Source organism: Pinus tabuliformis, chromosome 2_2, assembly GCF_031772625.1.
Source record: "Pinus tabuliformis cultivar Carrire ecotype Pingquan chromosome 2_2, CPIR1, whole genome shotgun sequence".
NCBI lineage: Eukaryota > Viridiplantae > Streptophyta > Pinopsida > Pinales > Pinaceae > Pinus > Pinus tabuliformis.
This window is the reverse complement of record NC_142300.1, coordinates 48,692,874-48,712,396: the sequence shown is the minus strand read 5'-3', so window position 1 is coordinate 48,712,396 and position 19,523 is coordinate 48,692,874. Positions and strand designations below refer to the sequence as shown.

At 41.9% G+C, this 19,523-nt stretch overlaps 1 protein-coding gene across 1 annotated transcript in view; it reads left to right on the top strand.

The window, feature by feature from the left end:
- The first annotated feature begins 833 nt into the window (after nt 1–833).
- Nucleotides 834–19,523, top strand: part of LOC149191420 (exopolygalacturonase-like) — a 30,844-nt gene continuing 12,154 nt past the window's right edge. Inside the window, exon 1 of the mRNA XM_089406649.1 lies at nt 834–1,017. Coding sequence (XP_089262775.1) covers nt 834–1,017 — 184 coding nt within the window. The remainder of the gene's footprint in view (nt 1,018–19,523) is intronic.

Here is a 19,523-nt window from a genome sequence, read left to right as displayed (position 1 = left end):
GTCAGTACAAGGTAAGCGAATAGAGACCAAAAATGTTGTATGCTCCAAAAAGAGACCAAAGGACTAAGTCATGCCTGGACTGTCAGCACCAAGGGCCTTTATTTTCTACACCAGTTTCGCTGTCGCAATCTCTGTTGTGGCCTTACATATACATGGGAGGTATACCCAAAATGTTCTTACTACACTCATGAGGGGTTGGCAGAGACCGGGTCGTCATTCAAACTTGTCGGTTGCTCTTGGGTGCTTCCCTCCTGCGGCGCCATGGCGGACGGGTGACTAGAGGCGTCTCCCACAATTTCTTTCTTGATACTAGGAGAGTAGTCAATTGGTGAGTGCATATTGGTAGTGGAATTATTCTTTAAGATGATATATTGAGGAGATTCTTGAGTGATGAAACGACAATGGTGAACAACTTTGACAAAAACCACAAATTTGTCTATGAGGCCATCAATTTTGTTCTCAACCACCTTGGAGTGTTCAACTTTCTCTTGTAGAGCCAAGCCTAGAATGGTCTTCATTTGCCACCACATGTCTATGGAGTGCACGTAAATATTTTCTCTTTCTCTGGTGAGTGAGGGGTCAAGTATCTAGGCAAAGTGGACTCAACTTCCTCCGAGGGAACGCCTCTTTGTAAAGCTCTGGCCTGAGCCTCTAAGCTAGTAATTCTCTCTTGGGTTTCTGGGTTTACCGCCATAGAGTAGTTAAGATCTATGCGCCTCGCGAAGGACTCAATGCATGTGGTGGGAGGAGAATCTAAGGAGTTCCAGTGAGAGGCCTCTCTACTCCGACCGCACCCCCGATTGGGAGGTGGGTTGGAGATGCACTTGGGACCCATGGGAGAGGAGAGGGCGGACAACAGTCTGAGCTTAGGGGGGGAGACAAAAAATCCAGGGGATGAGGGCATGCAGAATGATGGGACGGAGAGTGTGAAGGGTGGTATTCATAGGGGTGGGAGCACCTCAGGGGGCGAGGAGCTGAGGGAAGGGGAGAACAGAAGGAGCGTGGGAGGTACCAGAGGTAGGTGGTGTTGTGGGGAAAAGTATCCGACTCAGAATGACCCTATCCCTACTCTAAGGGTGATAGTTCCTTAGCAACAACTGAAAGTAAAGCTTTGATATTTTTCCTTTATGAAAGTACAGAGAAGGAAGAAAAGATTGACCAACCGATGTCTTTCGCTTTTGTCGATCCTGTCTTCTCTCTTTGCCTCTTGTTCCCAGCTCCTTGCTACTTTTGCCGGCCCAGCTACACAAAGATCCTGCAAAAACAAGAGAGGGAAACTACAAGAAACATGTACTCATAACTGATGCATGGATTAGAATGGATCAAATATACAGATAAAAACAATACATCATTGCAATACAAGTATATAGGAGAACATCAAAAGCTTTATTGATAGAAGATAAAGGTTCTGAGAAGGTTACAACCATAAATGGCTCCAATCCAGCAGCACCTCCCCAGCAGCAAGAAATCTCCTCTTCTCCTCTATAAAAGCAATCACCCAATAACTCTAACTGTAAACCAACAGCACTTCCTTACTTTGCACAAAATTCCAGCCTCCCTAGACCTCATGAGAGAGCTCTATATATAGGGTAGAAGGAGAAAGGATGAGTCAGCTTGAGACTGACATAAAGCTGCCTTGTGTCCTCTCCCTCTTCAGTTAAACTTCAGTTCTTGAGTCCACTTGGAGATCCTTGCTTCCACATGGAGATCAAGTACCTCTTACTCATCATAGGGCGAATTCCTTGAACCAAGTGTCAGTTTGGAAGCTTCCTGGGTAGTTGACACCTTGCAGAATGACTGTGCCACTTGGCCAATCTCGCCCAGCGCAGGTAGCCTTCATTGGTTTTGACTTTCAGCGCAGGTACAAGGAGGAGCAATTGACATTCAGCGCAGATGCTCAGTGGAGCAGCTGACATGATCCAAAAATAGCCTGTTTTTGAGTGTTTTCAGGTGGAGAACTGATAGGAAGTGCTGTGGTTTGCTGACCTTGTTCCTCTAGGGGTAAGAACAACATGTTTAGGGACTTTGGATCCCTGTAATTATCGACATTTCATGCTCCATGCTGCGAGGCACAAAAATGTCTATAACAGTTGCCCCCTAAAGTATGAGGTCGTTTATCGGGTGAAATGCTTTATCCAGAGGGTCCGAAGTTCATTCAAGTGCTGAGAGGTGCCCTGTAATACAATACAATACAATACATTATTTTTCATTCTGTTTTCATGATCTAGCTGAGGCGGGCATTCCCATGCTCAGCTTTATAAATACATTTTGGTACATAGAACAGACGATCGTCTGATGGTAGACTGATAATTTTCTGCTGAAATTATCATCCTTTGAGTAGGATGATCATCTGCTGCAATGATGTACATGACAAATGCTTTTATATTTCCTGAATATGTATCGCAGCCCGGATGGATGAAACTAGATCCGGGGTCTTCAAACTCGTTCGATCTTCACTCTAAGTACAAGTCGATCCATGTGAGAATTTCGCTGAAGTCGAACATGGAAAGACATCGCTTGATTACCGGTCAATGATGAAAACCGTTAACAAGCGCGAGAGGAATCACCGATAATGATAATGACCCTCAAGGTACTGCAGTACAATTCACGTGGCGTGAATAAAGGACTTGGCGTCGAACGCCACGCAAAATCTTCTGGTCGAAGGCCATTGATGTATACCTGTCGCCGAAAGTGAGAAACTTGCCATTGAGGCATGCAAGCTTCAAAGTACTGATGGGGTTGTTCCTAGATCAACTTCTTGGATAATGAGCTGAAGTCGACAAGAAGCGATCCGTCAAAGGAGGGCCTTAATGAATCCCACATCAATGACACGGAACGGAGCTAATGATTTTAGTGGAGGTGAAAACAAACTGTGACATATGATTCAGGGTGGCGATCATGAATGGATGAAGGATAATGTATGGCAGTGGATGGGACACGGTTGACACTTTCAGAATGACCTCTCTTGAACATATAACGACACTGATGCGATGGATCGGTAGCATTACCCCAAAATGTGGATGGTTTGGCGAAGACCATGGTGATGAGACCGGTGAATGAAACAACCCAACCCGATGTGGTACGGAAGAAAAGTGTCATGTTCAAGAGCGACTTGCTACCATTAAGCTTTGATGTTCTCCCAATTTTTCCCCAGTAATTTCTGACCAGTACCTCTTTATTTTTGTCAAGCTTGAGGAGGATAACATATGCTTGTTCTATAACCTGCCCTTCGGGCAAGCCCATCGCTATGATTTAACGAGCTTAGCGATAGGGAAACTCGTTCTCGTCTAAAGACAAGTTTGTCGCTATTTAATCATTTTAACGAGTTTAACGACAAGGAAAACTCGGTCCTTTTCATTTTTAGAGAGTCTGAAAAGGTACAGAAAGTTAACTCCATAATTCCTTTTTCGTCATCTAATCCCTTAAGTCCGAAAAAGTATAAAACAATACAGAAGGGATGGGTGTTCGGTACTTTTAACGAGCCGAACAAGACAAGCGCTCGATCTTTTTGTGTAATAATCCCTCAGGTCCAAAAAGATTAAAGTCTAAATGAGGGATAGCTCTTCCGGTCCGTTTAACGAGCTGGAAGGCCAAAACTCGGCAAACTTTTCATATTTTACGAGTCTGAAAAGAGCTCAAAGAGGACTCGTCTTTTGAGGAACGAGTGATGAACAGGGATAGCAACTGATTCCAGGTACAAGTTGGAATTTTCCAATCACGGCAGTGTCACAAGGATGGCTAGGTGAAATCACTCTTCGCAGATGTTCCTCAAAATGGGTAAACACACAAATGGAAGTGAATGATCGGCCAAATGACGGTGGAGGTGACGGTGCACAAACACGACCAAGGCTTTTATGGCTGATGAATTTACGATCTCAAAAGGGTATTTACCGGTTCATTTTTTCTGAATGAGCTTGAACTCTAAAGGAAAGCCTGCTCATAAACTTATGTTTATTTTTTAACGAGCATGAACTATGCGCTAAAACTGCTCGGATCTTGCGTTTATTTTTTAACGAGCATGAACTATGTGCTAAAACTGCTCGATATACCAGTCATAAGATAAGAATGCCTCCTCTAAGGATCCATTTTTTATAGAGCTTGCGCCTTACCACAGCTATGCTCCAACTCATCCTTCCTTTATGTAAGTTTGGAAAACGGTTAATCTTAAAACCAGATAAATAACCGCCCCTAGCTTGCATTCCAGAAGGTTTGCATGCCCCCAGGTATAGGATAGAATTTCGAGGCTGCCCCTCCTCTCCCCCACCTCTGCTTTTCTTTGGGTGTTCACAGCTACTTGTCATCTTGCCAATCTAATGTTAACGATACTAGTCTTCTCGTTATTTTAAGGGGTCTTACGCGGTACTCAGTCTTCCCGTCGGCCCAACTTTTAACGAACAGCTATTTGTGACAAGAGAAGAACACTACTCAAAGACAAAACATTGGTATTATTGAGGGAGGCTTGCCTCTTTCTTATTATCCGAAGAGGGTTCTATTTGCTGCCGCAAATCAATCTCTTTCTTCGGCGATGTCTATCATTAGGTTACTCAAAGATGGTTACCCTATGTCACAACAATAGAATCTCTTTCTTTGGAGGCTGCCCCTACTTATCCTTCAAAACATTTGTTTTAATGGGTGAGGCTTGCTTTTCCCCAAAGATGGTTACTGCTTGTCGCAATAAGGGAATTCCTACTTGGGCATTGCCCACCTCTTTAGACAAAGGTGAATGACTCTTTTGCCAAACACATAACTTTAACAAAAGAATACTATTCCAGAACAACCCCTCTTCCATCCACGGACGGGGTACGGACTAGTCATATTCTTCTGCGGAAATTCTACCTTATACCCAGGGTTTCTTCTGCGCGAAGCAGACCAGGGTGCATGCCCCCTGGGTTCCAGTCTTTCTTTCCGAATCACTCGCACTCATCGGGAAGGAGGACTGGGGGTGGAGGCATATCTTGAGTGAACAGACCATTTAGGATTGGTATTTGACTATTTGCGATGCGAGATCCCGGAAATGAAAGTTGGTCTACGAGCTTGACCATCCTTCCTTCGTGTGGAAAACACATTACTCTAAAGAGTGAGGAGACTATCGCTCCCATGCAATAAATATAGTCACGTCCAAGGAGTAGGTTATAATCCAAGGGTCCTTGGACGACCATCACGTTCAAATTAACGGTCTTCCCTTTCAATGTAACAGGCACATTGGGGAGGATTCCTAATGGTCGACTGGTTCCTTTATCAAAACCTGAGAGATTTCTTAACTCAGGTAAAAGCGCCGGGGAACCCAGTGCTTTCCAAGCAACAGAGGAAAGGATACTCACAGACGCCCCTTCATCAATGATAGTACCAGCCATAATCATTCTATAGATCTGGACAATGATTCTGAACGGTATACTGGCTGGTAACCGGGGTCTGCCTAGTTGATTCCAATCAAAGGATACAACCAGGTTGCTTGGTGGTGGGACCGAATATACGGCCGGATATGACCCTGATGATGTTCCTTCCTGCGATAAAGGAATGGGCGCATTGCCCTGACGCTCATCAGAGTCGGTGCTGATGAAAAGAACCTGGATGGTGTCATCCTTATTCTCTTCAGTGAGGGTGTCGCATGAAGATGACTCTTCGGCGACGGTGTCGTTTGAAGATGAAACTTCTGAAGGTAGAACCGGGTCAACTGCCGTATCGACCTTTGGACTTTCGTCCGGTCTGGATTCAGTAGGTTCATTTTCAGTGACTGGCGCTTCAGCCGACCACTTGAGCGGGCCAGCTGTATTTTCAACCAACGAAGGACTTGGCACGAGTTTTTTGTATCCAGGAGGAAGTTTTACCGGTGAAACCGGACGATCTTCCAAAACTCTCTTCGCTTCATCTAAGAAGGGACAACGGTGGATGGCATGACTGCCTTCACACAACTTACAGGGGAATCTTACTCCCCCTTTTTGTCTTGATCCTTCACTTTCGCTGGTTGACGGAAAGCAATCAACCTGATTGTCAGAGGTTGATGCCTCCGAATTGTGCAGACGAGGGGACCAGTCCCTTAGTATCCGGGGAATACAGGGACAATCTCTGTGGAAATGGTCTCCTCTACATATGACACATGGCGATTTAGGCCCGGTCTGTGCAGTGGGTGGGTTTTCGTCAGATGTCTTTTGCTTGCCCCCAGTCACCTTAGGCTCCTTCTTCTTCTTTTCTTTCTTCTTCTTTTCCTTCTTCTCCTTGGGAGGCTGACTTTTGCCGGCTCTACCTTGCGAAGATGAATGATTGGAGGAAGAGTTAACAGAAGTAAAAGGCTGGTGGGCAGCTCTAGACTGATCTAACAGTTGACTCGATTGATCAGGAACCATGGTGGCCTGAACTACATTGGTCGAGAACAGCCAAACTGGCAGGCCTATTGTCAGTCCTGGAAGCGACAATGTGGCCATATGGGGCGCACCAACTTCTCCCCAAGAGGAGAAAGGACTAGGATTTCCATCTTGTGGACTTCCTTGGTTGGGGCGTTCCATGTTCTCAACTCACAGATCAACGCGGGAATAAGAGGTGATTATGTTCCGTTTAAAATGAATTTTATAACGACGCTTTATTAGACACAACTTTGCTTTTTCATGTTTTAAGAGTCGAGAAAAAGCTAAAGATGACTCTAGTCGCCTTCGATGTATTAACGAGCCCGAAGTGACAAATGCTCGGTTGGACTTTTTCAGTTATAGAGTTTGAAAAAGGCCAAAAGAAACTGCTCTGGAGATCTAGGCAGAGGGTGTGCCAAACCTTTCGCGAAACCACAGAATACGTTTTACGGTACGGGTGGTCGATCTTCGTGAATGCTGTGTTCACTGCATCGCGATCAGTAGGGCGGCCGACACGGCTTCCTAAGGATAAAGGCTTTATTCCTATAGGGGTCTCCCAATATACTCGACGGTACGCGGGAGCACAAATCCGTATTGATACTTATCGCTTCACCGTGGAGGAATCACCCAACCACTCAACGCTAAGATATCACGTTTAACGACGCCGGAACACGTCTCTAGCTTAGACCTCTATGTGTTTGCGTTATGTTTCAATGCGTTGTTATGTAAATTCAATTCATTTTAATGTTGATCTTGCTTAGCAGTTTGCCTTTAAGGATCACCACGAGATGTATATATACAACTTCCTAAATGCAATCTAAGATGAGAAGCAAAACTTTTCAATCTTTCAACTTTGAAAACCTTAATCTACTGAGGGAAAAGAAAGACATCAACTTTTCACACAGATCATGGAACACACACTAAATGCACTTTTTCCTAAATCAACATGCAAACTGTCAATAATTCACATGCACAATGCAGATATTTCTTTTCTTTATCCTTAATGTTGATGTAAGACAAAAAGGAAACTGTTGTGTAACTTTGAATCTAATTTCAAGCGGAAGTAAACAAGCTTGTCCAAAATCAAAAGACACCTTAAGATCGACTTGTTTAGACACTGGAAATGTATAGGTTCAAACCACAAAATGAAAAACAAACAAACTCAAACAACCATGAACAGTAATAAAACTAGCTCTTAAGATCACAAAGACACTTTTACAGTTCAGGATCTAAGAGGCCACAGCTATACTGGTTTGCTTTTCACAATGGGAAACTGTAACTGAAACAAGAAATACTGAAAGAACAATCACAGTTTCATCACACAACTGAGGCGGAATAATGTCAAGGAAAGTTGGTTTACAGCAAGTACAAATGACAAGCAATCAGCAGCAAAATAACAGTGAAAACAGGGCCAAGACTCAGTGGGAAACCTCAGGAAGACATAGCCTAACTGGTTCAGCGCATGCTCTGGTCTGTCAAACTGACTCTCAGCGCAGTTCCCGAAGGGAGTACCTGCGCTGAAATGCAGACTGCCTTTGGACAGCCTGCACTAAGACACGAGAGTTGCGTTTACAAGGGTTTCCGGGTCATAAAAAGCTCAAAAATTCACTGTTTTTGTTGAAATAAAAAGCTATAGGTCAAGTACAAGCTAAGGGATGATCAAGAGGATGAAAAGCTATCACAAAGAGCACAAGAGTCCTTGTGGATCAGCTCTTCAAATCATAAACTTGCTCAGAAACTGAGCCAGAGCAGCTGCCCTCTACTTTGCAATTGAAGGACTCAATTGCAGTTCGATTTGGTGCTTTCCTTGTTTATGAGATGAATAGCAAGAAACACAATAAACCAACAAGATACTAGGCTCCCCAGCGGAGTCGCCAGTTTGTTGTGGGGAAAAGTATCCGACTCGGAATGACCCTATCCCTACTCTAAGGGTGATAGTTCCTTAGCAACAACTGAAAGTAAAGCTTTGATATTTTTCCTTTATGAAAGTACAGAGAAGGAAGAAAAGATTGACCAACCGATGTCTTTCGCTTTTGTCGATCATGTCTTCTCTCTTTGCCTCTTGTTCCCAACTCCTTGCTCCTTTTGCCGGCCCAGCTACACAAAGATCCTGCAAAAACAAGAGAGGGAAACTACAAGAAACATGTACTCATAACTGATGCATGGATTAGAATGGATCAAATATACAGATAAAAACAATACATCATTGCAATACAAGTATATAGGAGAACATCAAAAGCTTTATTGATAGAAGATAAAGGTTCTGAGAAGGTTACAACCATAAATGGCTCCAATCCAGCAGCACCTCCCCAGCAGCAAGAAATCTCCTCTTCTCCTCTATAAAAGCAATCACCCAATAACTCTAACTGTAAACCAACAGCACTTCCTTACTTTGCACAAAATTCCAGCCTCCCTAGACCTCATGAGAGAGCTCTATATATAGGGTAGAAGGAGAAAGGATGAGTCAGCTTGAGACTGACATAAAGCTGCCTTGTGTCCTCTCCCTCTTCAGTTAAACTTCAGTTCTTGAGTCCACTTGGAGATCCTTGCTTCCACATGGAGATCAAGTACCTCTTACTCATCATAGGGCGAATTCCTTGAACCAAGTGTCAGTTTGGAAGCTTCCTGGGCAGTTGACACCTTGCAGAATGACTGTGCCACTTGGCCAATCTCGCCCAGCGCAGGTAGCCTTCATTGGTTTTGACTTTCAGCGCAGGTACAAGGAGGAGCAGTTGACATTCAGCGCAGATGCTCAGTGGAGCAGCTGACATGATCCAAAAATAGCCTGTTTTTGAGTGTTTTCAGGTGGAGAACTGATAGGAAGTGCTGTGGTTTGCTGACCTTGTTCCTCTAGGGGTAAGAACAACATGTTTAGGGACTTTGGATCCCTGTAATTATCGACATTTCATGCTCCATGCTGCGAGGCACACAAATGTCTATAACAGGTGGTAGAGAGGGTACCTCACCATGTTGTTAGGAAAGAAGGGCAGTGACCTTGCTAGAGAGTGGAGCCATTAGAGGGTTAGGAAGCACATGTCGAACAGAGGACGACCTTGGGCATATAGTCGTCAGAACTAAAGTTCTCCCTATTCCTTGAACCATCATTGATGTGATTGGGGATTCTTGAACTATTATTGCTCGTTTTTTTTGGTTGTCCTTAGAATTGATGACGCCACAGTTTTGATGAAGATCGCCTTCTTCTAGGTCATGCCATGATCTGGATCTCAACTGCAGGTTACCTGCTGTACCTTGGTTGGCTAACCTATCCACCAATTTATTTCCTTCTCTTCTGATTGCCTGGAAATGTAGCCCTTCCATGCTTTCAATGTTGGTTTTGATTCTTTGAAGGATTTTGTTTAAGCGCCAATTATCTGATACCTTTACCCTATCCATCCCTTGTTGGAATTTCCTACTAACCAGCATCACCAGAGTTGAATCACCTTCGATGATCAAGGTTCTATACTTGTGGCTTTTTGCAATGGTGACTCCATGTTCCAGAGCATGTAGTTCGGCCACATTATTGGTTGATGAGCCAATGTTTCCTTCGTATATCCACACGATTTCCCCTTGAGCGTTCCTGAAGACCCCTCTGAAGCCCTTCGTGCCTAGGTTACCTTTGGATGCTCCATCGTAGTTCACCTTAATGGTCCCTTGCTCCGGGGGTGACCATTTTCCATTCAGACCTCTATTTATGGAAATGGGGGAGGCATCAGGGGCATGAGCGAGATGGAGATCTAACATGGTAAGAATTCTCATGTCTGATATACTAGGAGGGTCGATGGAATCCTAAATAATGGAGGAGTCCACATAAACTCGAATTGATTTCTTGACATTAGAGAGGCTGATTTCCTCCTATAATGTGGTTCCTCGGAATAATCTGTCATTTCTTTCCTTCCAAAGAGCCCAACATAGTATGCACGGGATGAGATTCCATGCCCTGTTGACAAGGGGATTGGGGGAGAGGGATGATCACTAGTTTTCAATAGTGTTAAGAATAGAGGAGGGGTCACGGTCTGATGCTATAAAGACCAGAATGACCTAGTTCCATAACTTATTTGCATAGGGGCATTCATCCAGCAAGTGCTTTGAAGTTTCTTATTTTTTCTAACATAGGTAGCATCTGGAGGGTTCGATAAATCACTTTTTCTGAGATTGTCCCAAGTTAGAATTTTCCTATGCATTACAAGCCAAAGGAAGATAGATATTTTTGGCCAATGTCTTCTGTCCCACAATGAATTCCATTTTGGATCTAGTTTAAGTTGATAATGTAGATCTATGTATCTATATGCTTCCTTTATATTGAAGTGCCCTGTAGGGTTTTGTCCCCATCAGATCTTGTCCTCTGAGGTGTCGTAGAGAATTTTTCTCTTCTGGAATTCAATAGATAGGTCATTCCACACCTGAGGACTTATTGGGGGATCCCACTCTTTCTCATCAATGCATTATCTCCACCGATCAAGTTCCATGTTAGGTTTCCAATATTGAAAAACTCTGATCCTGCCCTTATTTTGCATTTCGGACTTGATCTGTTGATATTGGTCCTTGTCGAAGTCTGGCCTTTGCTGCTAGACATCTTCCTAGAAGAGTGCCTTGTGCCCATTTCCAACCTCCCAGAAACTATGTTTATGGATAATTTCTTGGTTCTCCCACGCCTGATTCCATATTACTGAACCTTTAATGCTTCCATTGAGCCTTATAATTTTCTCCTATGAGTGGGTGGTAGCATATTTTGGTTTCCATAGGATTCCCCAGGGGGAGTTGAGGTTTACTATCCATCTCCAAAGAGTTTTGGCTCGTAGGGCTATTCCTAGGATCTTGGTGTCCCTGAGTCCAAGGCCACCATCTTTTTTGGGCCTACACATTTTTTCCCATGCTACTAGAGCCCGTTTCTTGTTCTTTTCCACACCTCTCCACAAGAAGTTCATTTGCAGATTTCTGATTGCGTTGGAGGTCACTTTAGGGGTATCCAAAGATGGATATAAATGAGGAATAGCTTGTAAAACTAATTTTACAAGAACTAGGCGATTGCCAGATTAAGCAATCTGAAGGTCCAATTTTCCAGCCTATTTTCTAATTTAATTAATAGGGCTTCCCAAGTGTAGTTAGCCATTGGCTTGTCTATGAGGGGAACCTTGAGGTATCTAGAGGGGAGGATGTAATAGGAAAATTATGGATTCTAGTAATGTTTCTTTGAGTGGATGGAGAGGTATTGAAGAAGAGTAATTTAGATTTTTCTTGATTGATGGAGGTTCTAGAGGCAATAGAGAAATAAGATAGAATAGCCTTGAAGGAGGTGGATTCTTTAGCAGTAGGGAGACCCATGATCGGAGTGCCATCCACAAATTTTTGGTGCGTGGAAGGAGGAGCTAAAGCATAGAGCTTGAGGCCGAATAGGTCATTGGAAGATAAGGCAACAATTATGGATCTGCTGATCCCTTCAGACATTATGATGAAGAGAAAGGGAGAAATCAACCCCCCCCCCGCCTGATGCCTCTTGAGGGGTGGAAGGGCAGAGAGGGAGAGCCACTCAAGAGGATTGAGAAAAAAGGTCCTGAAACCATCACCATTATCCATTTAATACATTCTTTGTGGAACCCATAAGCAGCCATAACTTCTCTCATGTAGGCTCAACTGATTTTGTCAAAGGCCTTGGACATATCTAGTTGGATCATCATATTGGGCTTCTTTTGCATTTTGAGGGAGTGGATGAGTTCATGGGAGAGGATGATACTATCCATTATTTTCCTACCTTCCACATACCCTGTTTGATGTTGAGATATTAGAAGAGGTAACATGATTTTGAAGCGATTGGACAAAACTTTGGAGATGATATTGTATATGACATTGTAGAGGGAAATGGGACAAAACTTGTCTAGGGAGTTTGTTATGTCACCTTTGGGAATTAAAGTGAGAAAGATTGCATTGAGAGATTTTAAGAAAAGCTTTTGGATTTTGGATTCCTCTACCAAGGGCATGGACCTCATCTTTTAAGATAGGTCAGCAGGGTTTGTAGAAGTCAATGGTAAACCCATTCGGTCCAGGAGCTGTCCCTTTGGGCATACTCATGACAACTTCCTCCACCTCCTGGAGTGAAACCTTTCTTAGAAGCATTTTGTTATGATCCTCAGTGAGGATTTTAGGAATGTGGTTGGTAATTTTTTGTATGTCCTCTGCCTGATTATTCCTTGGCTCTGTGAGGAGAGTGTTGAAGTACTGAGTTAGTTCTTCTTCCATTTCCTCCTGAGAATGTATGAGGTGTCCCTCTCAGTTCTTTAGAGTCAGAATTCTGTTATTCCTTCTGTGCTAGATCATCGATTTGTGGAAGAAGGCAGCATTTCTTTCCCCACATTTTAGCCAGTTTATTCTAGATTTTTGTTTCCAAAGTTTCTCTTCTTGAGTGGGTATTTCCTCCCAGCTTTGTTTCAATTTGAGCTCTTCTTGTTTTTTGTGTTTTGTGATGCCTTTATTGATGATTTTTTGCTAGAGGAGTTCCATTTTTTGCTCCAAGTTTTTTTTGTCAGTGATAATATTTCCAAATTTTCCCTGTTCCATTTTTTGATTTCCTATTTTATGTATTTTAATTTTTGTTGAAAGGTGTACATATTTTTACCAGTTCTAGTAGTCGATTTCTCCCACCATTACCTCATCTTGCCCAGGAAATCTGAGTGATACAACCAGAAGTCCTCAAATCTGAATGGCTTGTTCTTGGGGCCAAGAGAGATATGAATCTTCAATGAGATCGGCCAATGATTAGAGCTAGCTTGCAAGAGAATTTGAGCCTCTGTTTCCTAGGAGGTGAGGTAGAATTCTTCTGAGAGGAGGAAATGATCTAGCCTAGAAGTTGTTTGTCATTCTCCTCCTCTCCTATTATTCCAAGTAAAGGTGCCATTACTAGTTGCGATGTCAATGAGGTTCAAGCTTTCAATAGTGGCTAGAAAGGCTTCTGAATCTTTGTCTAGTTTCCAAATTCCTCCCTTTTTCCCCAAGATTTGTTATCATATTGAAGTCACCAGTGATGATTTTATAAGTCATGTGGATGGAATCCATCAAATTTGAGATACCTTGAAGCATCTTAATTCGATCAATCACCTTATGGGGGGCATAGATATTGGTCATGCAAATGTTGTCATTAGAGCCTATTATTCTCAAGACAATAGTTATGGAATGATGAGTAGCCACATAGGTGATGACCCCAAACTGCGAGCTTTTCCATAAGGTCATGATTCCTCCCACATAACCTATGGCAGAGTTGGATATGAAATTGTAGTTCTTGAAGCATTCTTTTTGTAGGAGGGGAAGGTGAGAAGACTCAAGTTTGGTTTCTTGAATGAGGAGGATATCAGGATTGTCGGCAAGGATTCTATTTTTCAAGATTCTTTTCTTTCCAGGATCATTGAGTCCTCTTATGTTCCAATAAATTCAATTCATAGGTTAATAAAGGGGGTTAGGGCTAGGGCTTTTACCTTTCCTTAATTGATAGGCTTGGCACCCAATCCTTGGAGAAGCTGGCTGGTAGTTTTTCTTTCCCTTTTTCGGCTTGGACATTTTGGGTTGTACTTTTTTGTTGAAATATTTTCTATGATGCCTTTAGATGCGTTGTTATCCGGTGGAGAATGAACTGCACTGTGCTTTAGCTCCTCTTGGAGGAGATATGCTCCTTCTATTTTTTGGAGTTGGTGTTCTAGGATTGCCTCTATTCCATTTATCTTCCATTCCTCTGCTATTGATGTTAGGTCTACTCCTTCCAATGCTTATTCTATAACACTTTCCTCTCGGGTGTCATTTTTCAATATCTGTTCCATTTTTTTATCCTCATGTGAGTTCTTGTTGTCCCTATTTATTTCATCTTCTCCTCTGTCTTCTTGTTCCCTGTTTGCCTTGATTTTCTTGTCTTCTCTTGCTTCATCACCTGTTAGGTAGTTCGGAGATGACTGCTCTTGGAGATTAACTAGGGCATCAAATTGGTTTTGATTAACAGCATGTTGTTGTTCCTTCTTTGTATTGTTTTTCCTGCTATTTTTATTTCTTGTGTTGACTCTGGTGAAGCCTTCACTGTCCTTTTTCTTGCTTGCATGATCAAAATTTTGAGGGGTTTTGTTTTTCGGATAGTCCTTGAAGAGATGGCCATGTTCATGGCACTTCCTACACCTGAAGGGGATGTGTTCGTAATCTATACTTTGGAGCCAGACTTCATCCCTAAATATTAGTTTTATGGCTTATGGGAGGGCTCCTGAGACATCTATATACACGCATATTCTGGCATAAGAGACATAGTGTTCGCTTTTGGTGCCTTCAAACATTTTTATATACTCTCCCTCTTGGTCTCCTATGCCTTTTGTTAGTGTCAGTCTTTGAAGCCTACCACCAGCGATCAAACATGCTCTTACAAAGTGGTCTTAGGGTGTCAAAGTCAAATTTTATCATTTTAGTGAGCCTTCAAGTAAAATTTGGTCATTAGGTATTAGGTATAGGATTTTTTTTCACTCCTTTCAAAGTTTTCCAAGTGTCGGTCCATGTCACCATTTAGCTGAGTGTGCCATCATCCAAAAAGTTGTCATCATCATTTCAGGTTCCAATGGGTCATTTTACACCCTGTTCGTGCTTCGGTTGTACTTGGGTAAGGCTCATTTCCCTCTCTTAGGGTTTTGAAGGTAATTTTTCTTGGATGGTCAAATCATAAACAAAGCTTGTATCCTGATGTTCATACACCTTCCCCTATCCTTAATATACCTTCTTAAGCACTTCCCATCATTGATATCCCTCAAATTCATCATTTTCCCACAAACCCTAGCTTATTGCTACAATTTGACAATCTTCTAGGCTAGGCCTGTGTTTTGCCCTTTTGGACCCCTTACCCTCACTCAATATTTGAAATTCCACTTTCCCATACTTCCTAACATCCCTCCTTATTCTCCAAAATTTTCTCAAGAATTTATAAGCCCCTTATCCCCTTCATTTCCCTTCATTTCTGCAAATCCCCTGTTCCACATATTGGGATAGGTTTTATTCAAATGATGTTTCTGAGAAATAGAAGATGGATTTGGAAAAACTAAGAGAGGTCTTTGTCCATCATAGACCCAAGAAGAAAAAACTCCTTCAATTTTTACACAGGTTTCATGGTTTGGGAGAAATGTCAAAAACATCATTTGCCTCAGGAGGGTTGCAACACCTCTGGATTGACCTTGGTAAAATAAAATATTATCCTAGTTGGAATTACCAAATGACTTGTTTGATGAGTCAACAGATACGTAGACACAAAAATATTTCCAATGAGCTATCATGAGCTCAATTTTAAGTTGACGAAGACCTTCAAAAGTTGACTGCAACAACACTCTGCATTTAGTCAACCTCATTCTGCACATTTTGACTAGTCTTGGGAGATTGGACTTTTGACAGGGAAAATGAACTCCAAATTGAAAAATTCAAGATGTTCTAGAAAGTAGACTTGCCAAGATTTCCAACTAGCTATCACACACCGAATTTGGACACTGGGAAGTCCTTCAAAAGTGTCTTGAAAAAAGGCTCTATGCACCTGGCAGGCGCTACACACCTGGCAGACTTCCTCAGTGTTAAGTTGAACGGGCGCTACGCACCTGGCAGGCACTACACCCCTGGCAGCCAAGCCCCAAAATGTTCCAAAATCACTCAATTTGCTTCAAATCTCTCAAGTTACCTCTTGGCAAGTAAGTAAATCAATCCTTCTTGTTGAAGAGGGTTTTGCATCAAGTTTTGTTGACATTTTCACTCATAAAGTTAAAACCCTAGTTTTGACTCAAACTGTCCCATAAAATTCACAAATTGTCTTATAAATTTGACAAGCTCACTCTCTCATTTTTTTTCCTATCCAATCCTTTTTGATATTTTTTCCTAAATACATTCCTTCATATATTCTTCCCAAATCCCATTCTTACATATAAATTTCCCAAACCCTATACTTTCTCCCCAAAACCCTACATTCTTACTCCTACATACATCCCTAAACCCTACACTATTCCCAAACCCTACTCACTCCCTAAATATCATTCACACTCCCATTCACCCTCACTTACTCATCCATAAAATCTCTTCATAATCATCTTTCATCCACCCTGTCTCTTCATTCATCACAAGTGTTCACATCTATAAAAACAATGGAAAGAGACAACGAATATGACTATGAGGAAGAGACACTCAGTGATAGTTCCATGGAAAGACATAAGCAACAAAGCAAAGGCAAAGAGAATATGCATGAAAATGATATAGATGATGAACAAGAAAGAGAACAAACAGTTGGAGGATAAGCAAAGCCTAATGCAGCTTGAAATGTTGAAACTGAAGAGGAAAAATGACAAAGAGGACCATGTCACTTTGGCTTCCATTGAGAAAGAGATTGAACATGAACAGGAAACTTGGCTTGAGAGGGTCAACATGCATCTTGAGGGACTGATCAACAAGGCCAACAAGGATAATAGAATTCTCCAACACATGTCATATCATTATATGACTCGAAAACAAAAGTTGCAATATGAGAATCAGGAAGCTTAAGGCTAGGTTGAGGAAGGCCTTAGAGAGCAAAAAGGAGCAATACAAATTGAAGATCTTGGCTGAAGCCTCACTAGACCATCAAAGAAACTAATGGTGGTGCCTTGTGCCAAATCTGGGCAAGTTTTGACAAATTTTGGTCATTTTCAAATTTTGAAATTTTCCAACACAAAAAATTGCCCTAGGTGCATAGCGCCACCAGCACTATGCTTTTCACTGGAGGAATTTTTGAAGAAATGGCTTACATATCTAGATTTAGCATGATGAGAGCATCAAACCCAGAAAATCTCAGCAATTTTGGAGCAAAACTTGGTCACCAAAAGGTCAAAAAACCATAAAAAAATGACCTCTCTGCCTCTTTTTGGACACACAGAAGCAGCCTTGGGAGATTTCACTTTTGAAGGGGAAAATGACCTCCAAATGAAAAAATTCAATATCTTCCAGAAACTAGACATGAATACCTTTCCAATGAGCTATCTTGGGCTCAATTTGGATAAGAGGAAGGCTTCCAAAAGTAGCTTCAAAGTGTCACTACGCACCTGGCCAATGGCGCTACACATAGAACCAATTTGCCCAAAAATCCAGTTTTCGCCTAGTTTTTCTACAAGTTGACTTTTTCTCTCATCATGGATGAATTTATGATTGTAGATGATGCTATTCTATGTAAATTTAATTGTAAAATTACCTTATAGGGTAGATTCATCATTTTGAGGTGGTTTGGGGGTCAATGAATCAGTTTCCATGCTTATAGAGGCAAGTTGTACCACTGCCTATATTCCTGTTCCTTGTTGGGAAATGGTTGTAACAGTTCCTTATCTATGGTATTCAACCCCTAATGGATAGAATAGGTGGCTTTGATGTCTATATTATGTATTTTTTCAGTCATTAGCAAAGGTTGGACTCTCTTGGACGCTTTGAGCTATAATGTACATCTTTACCAGCAGTTTGGCAAGGAAATAAACCAGGATTTGTAGCTATTTTTATGGGATACTTGTGGTAAAGTGTTTTTGCATAGTTTCATCTTATGTTATTATTTTTTCTCATGTGTTATGTGTGCCACAATCTAATTCATTTCTTCTAGCTAAATGATATCAAGATAGATAGGGAGAATACATAGGTTACAGTGCTCTGCCTTGGGAAACCATTTAGTTTTTGATGTTTTCTATAGTTTGAAGAGGATACATGATCTTTGCATGCCCTCCTCGGCTCCTCACCAGTCTTAATCCTTTCATCTCACTCAATTTCAAGTGCCAAAACACCTACCTATCTCGCCCCATAGAACACCTTGCGTTCTTGACTTGATTTCTCGGACCCAAAGTTGCCTGCTCTATTTGATCCAGCAAAATGAACAAAATTAATCAAAAAAACCCTAGAGCTACTATAGCTAGCCTAAAATCCATATTTGATTCAGTCATCTTGACTGATATTTCACAAGGAGAGAGCCCTCTCCCGACCTGGTAAGGCTAGCTACCAGGTTAAGCTTGGTTTGTGATTATCCTAAGATTGCCTCCCTTCAGCCTGAGGTCAACCTAGGCTCTAACACCTTTTAGGACTGAAGGATCCCAGTAATCCATAGGCAAGGAATAGAGGCACACCCAGATCGGAACTCTTGTGAAATATTCCTGCTCTAGAGCGATGTTTTCTTTCCAAAATATCATATATAGTCCTGCTCAGTTGATGAAGTAGGGAACTCCTTTGAATATCCTATCTCTATCTTCTAGGAGATCGAATATTACTACGAATAACCCCTTAGATCCCAGTTGGAGTCGGATTTCCCCCCTTGGTTTCCATTTGGTTTGTATCCACCAGTTCAAGGATTTTTCTGTGGGCCATATGCCCATAAATTTGCAGATGACTGCATGTTCTTGCATGTACTCTCTATAAACAGCTACTCCTGAGTCCTGGATTTCAAGCTCCAAAATTTTCTTGGTTTTGGGTTACAATTACTCCTTGTTCTTGTTTCTTCTTACTGCACTTGACCCTTTATTTTGGTATCCTATGTTCTTGAGGGTATGGCAAAGGTGGTGCCTTTTGCTGAGTGATTCTCAACCTTTTTTCCTTTCTCCTACCTCATTTCTCTATTCTCTGGTTTCTCTCTTGAGGAGTGGAAGGTTGTGCTGGAGGCCAGCTTGGTAAAGAAGGAGTCTTGGTCTAGCGGGCGACCTGTTACCATATCCTTGAAGGAAAGAGCGCCAGGGTCCGAATCCAGGTCTGCCATGGGAGAGGGAGGTGAGAGAGCACTATCATTCGAGGGCTCGACACACCAATGGCGACCTCCGTGGGAGCTGAGGGGCCTGGTTAGGTTTCCTTAGTCAAGGGTTCATTCTTTCCGCGCGCGCTTGTTGTTCATCATAATCTAGTTCAATTTTAAATTATTATAATTTTAAATTATAAAAGGAATTAATATATTATTTAAACGTGCATACATTTTAAAAAGCATTTAAAAATATTCTTAAGTTTGGAGATTCAGCCCCTCTTTATTATAGAAATTATTAGCTTGTAAATAGTCTTAATTACGATACCATGGGTTAATACCATCACTTATCAATACCATATGTCAATATGACATGTGTTGATATGATTCAAATGTGACTTACGAGAAACATTCAATCATAACATTATAAATCATAGAAGTTTACATTTTGCAATTTTTTTTTTAGT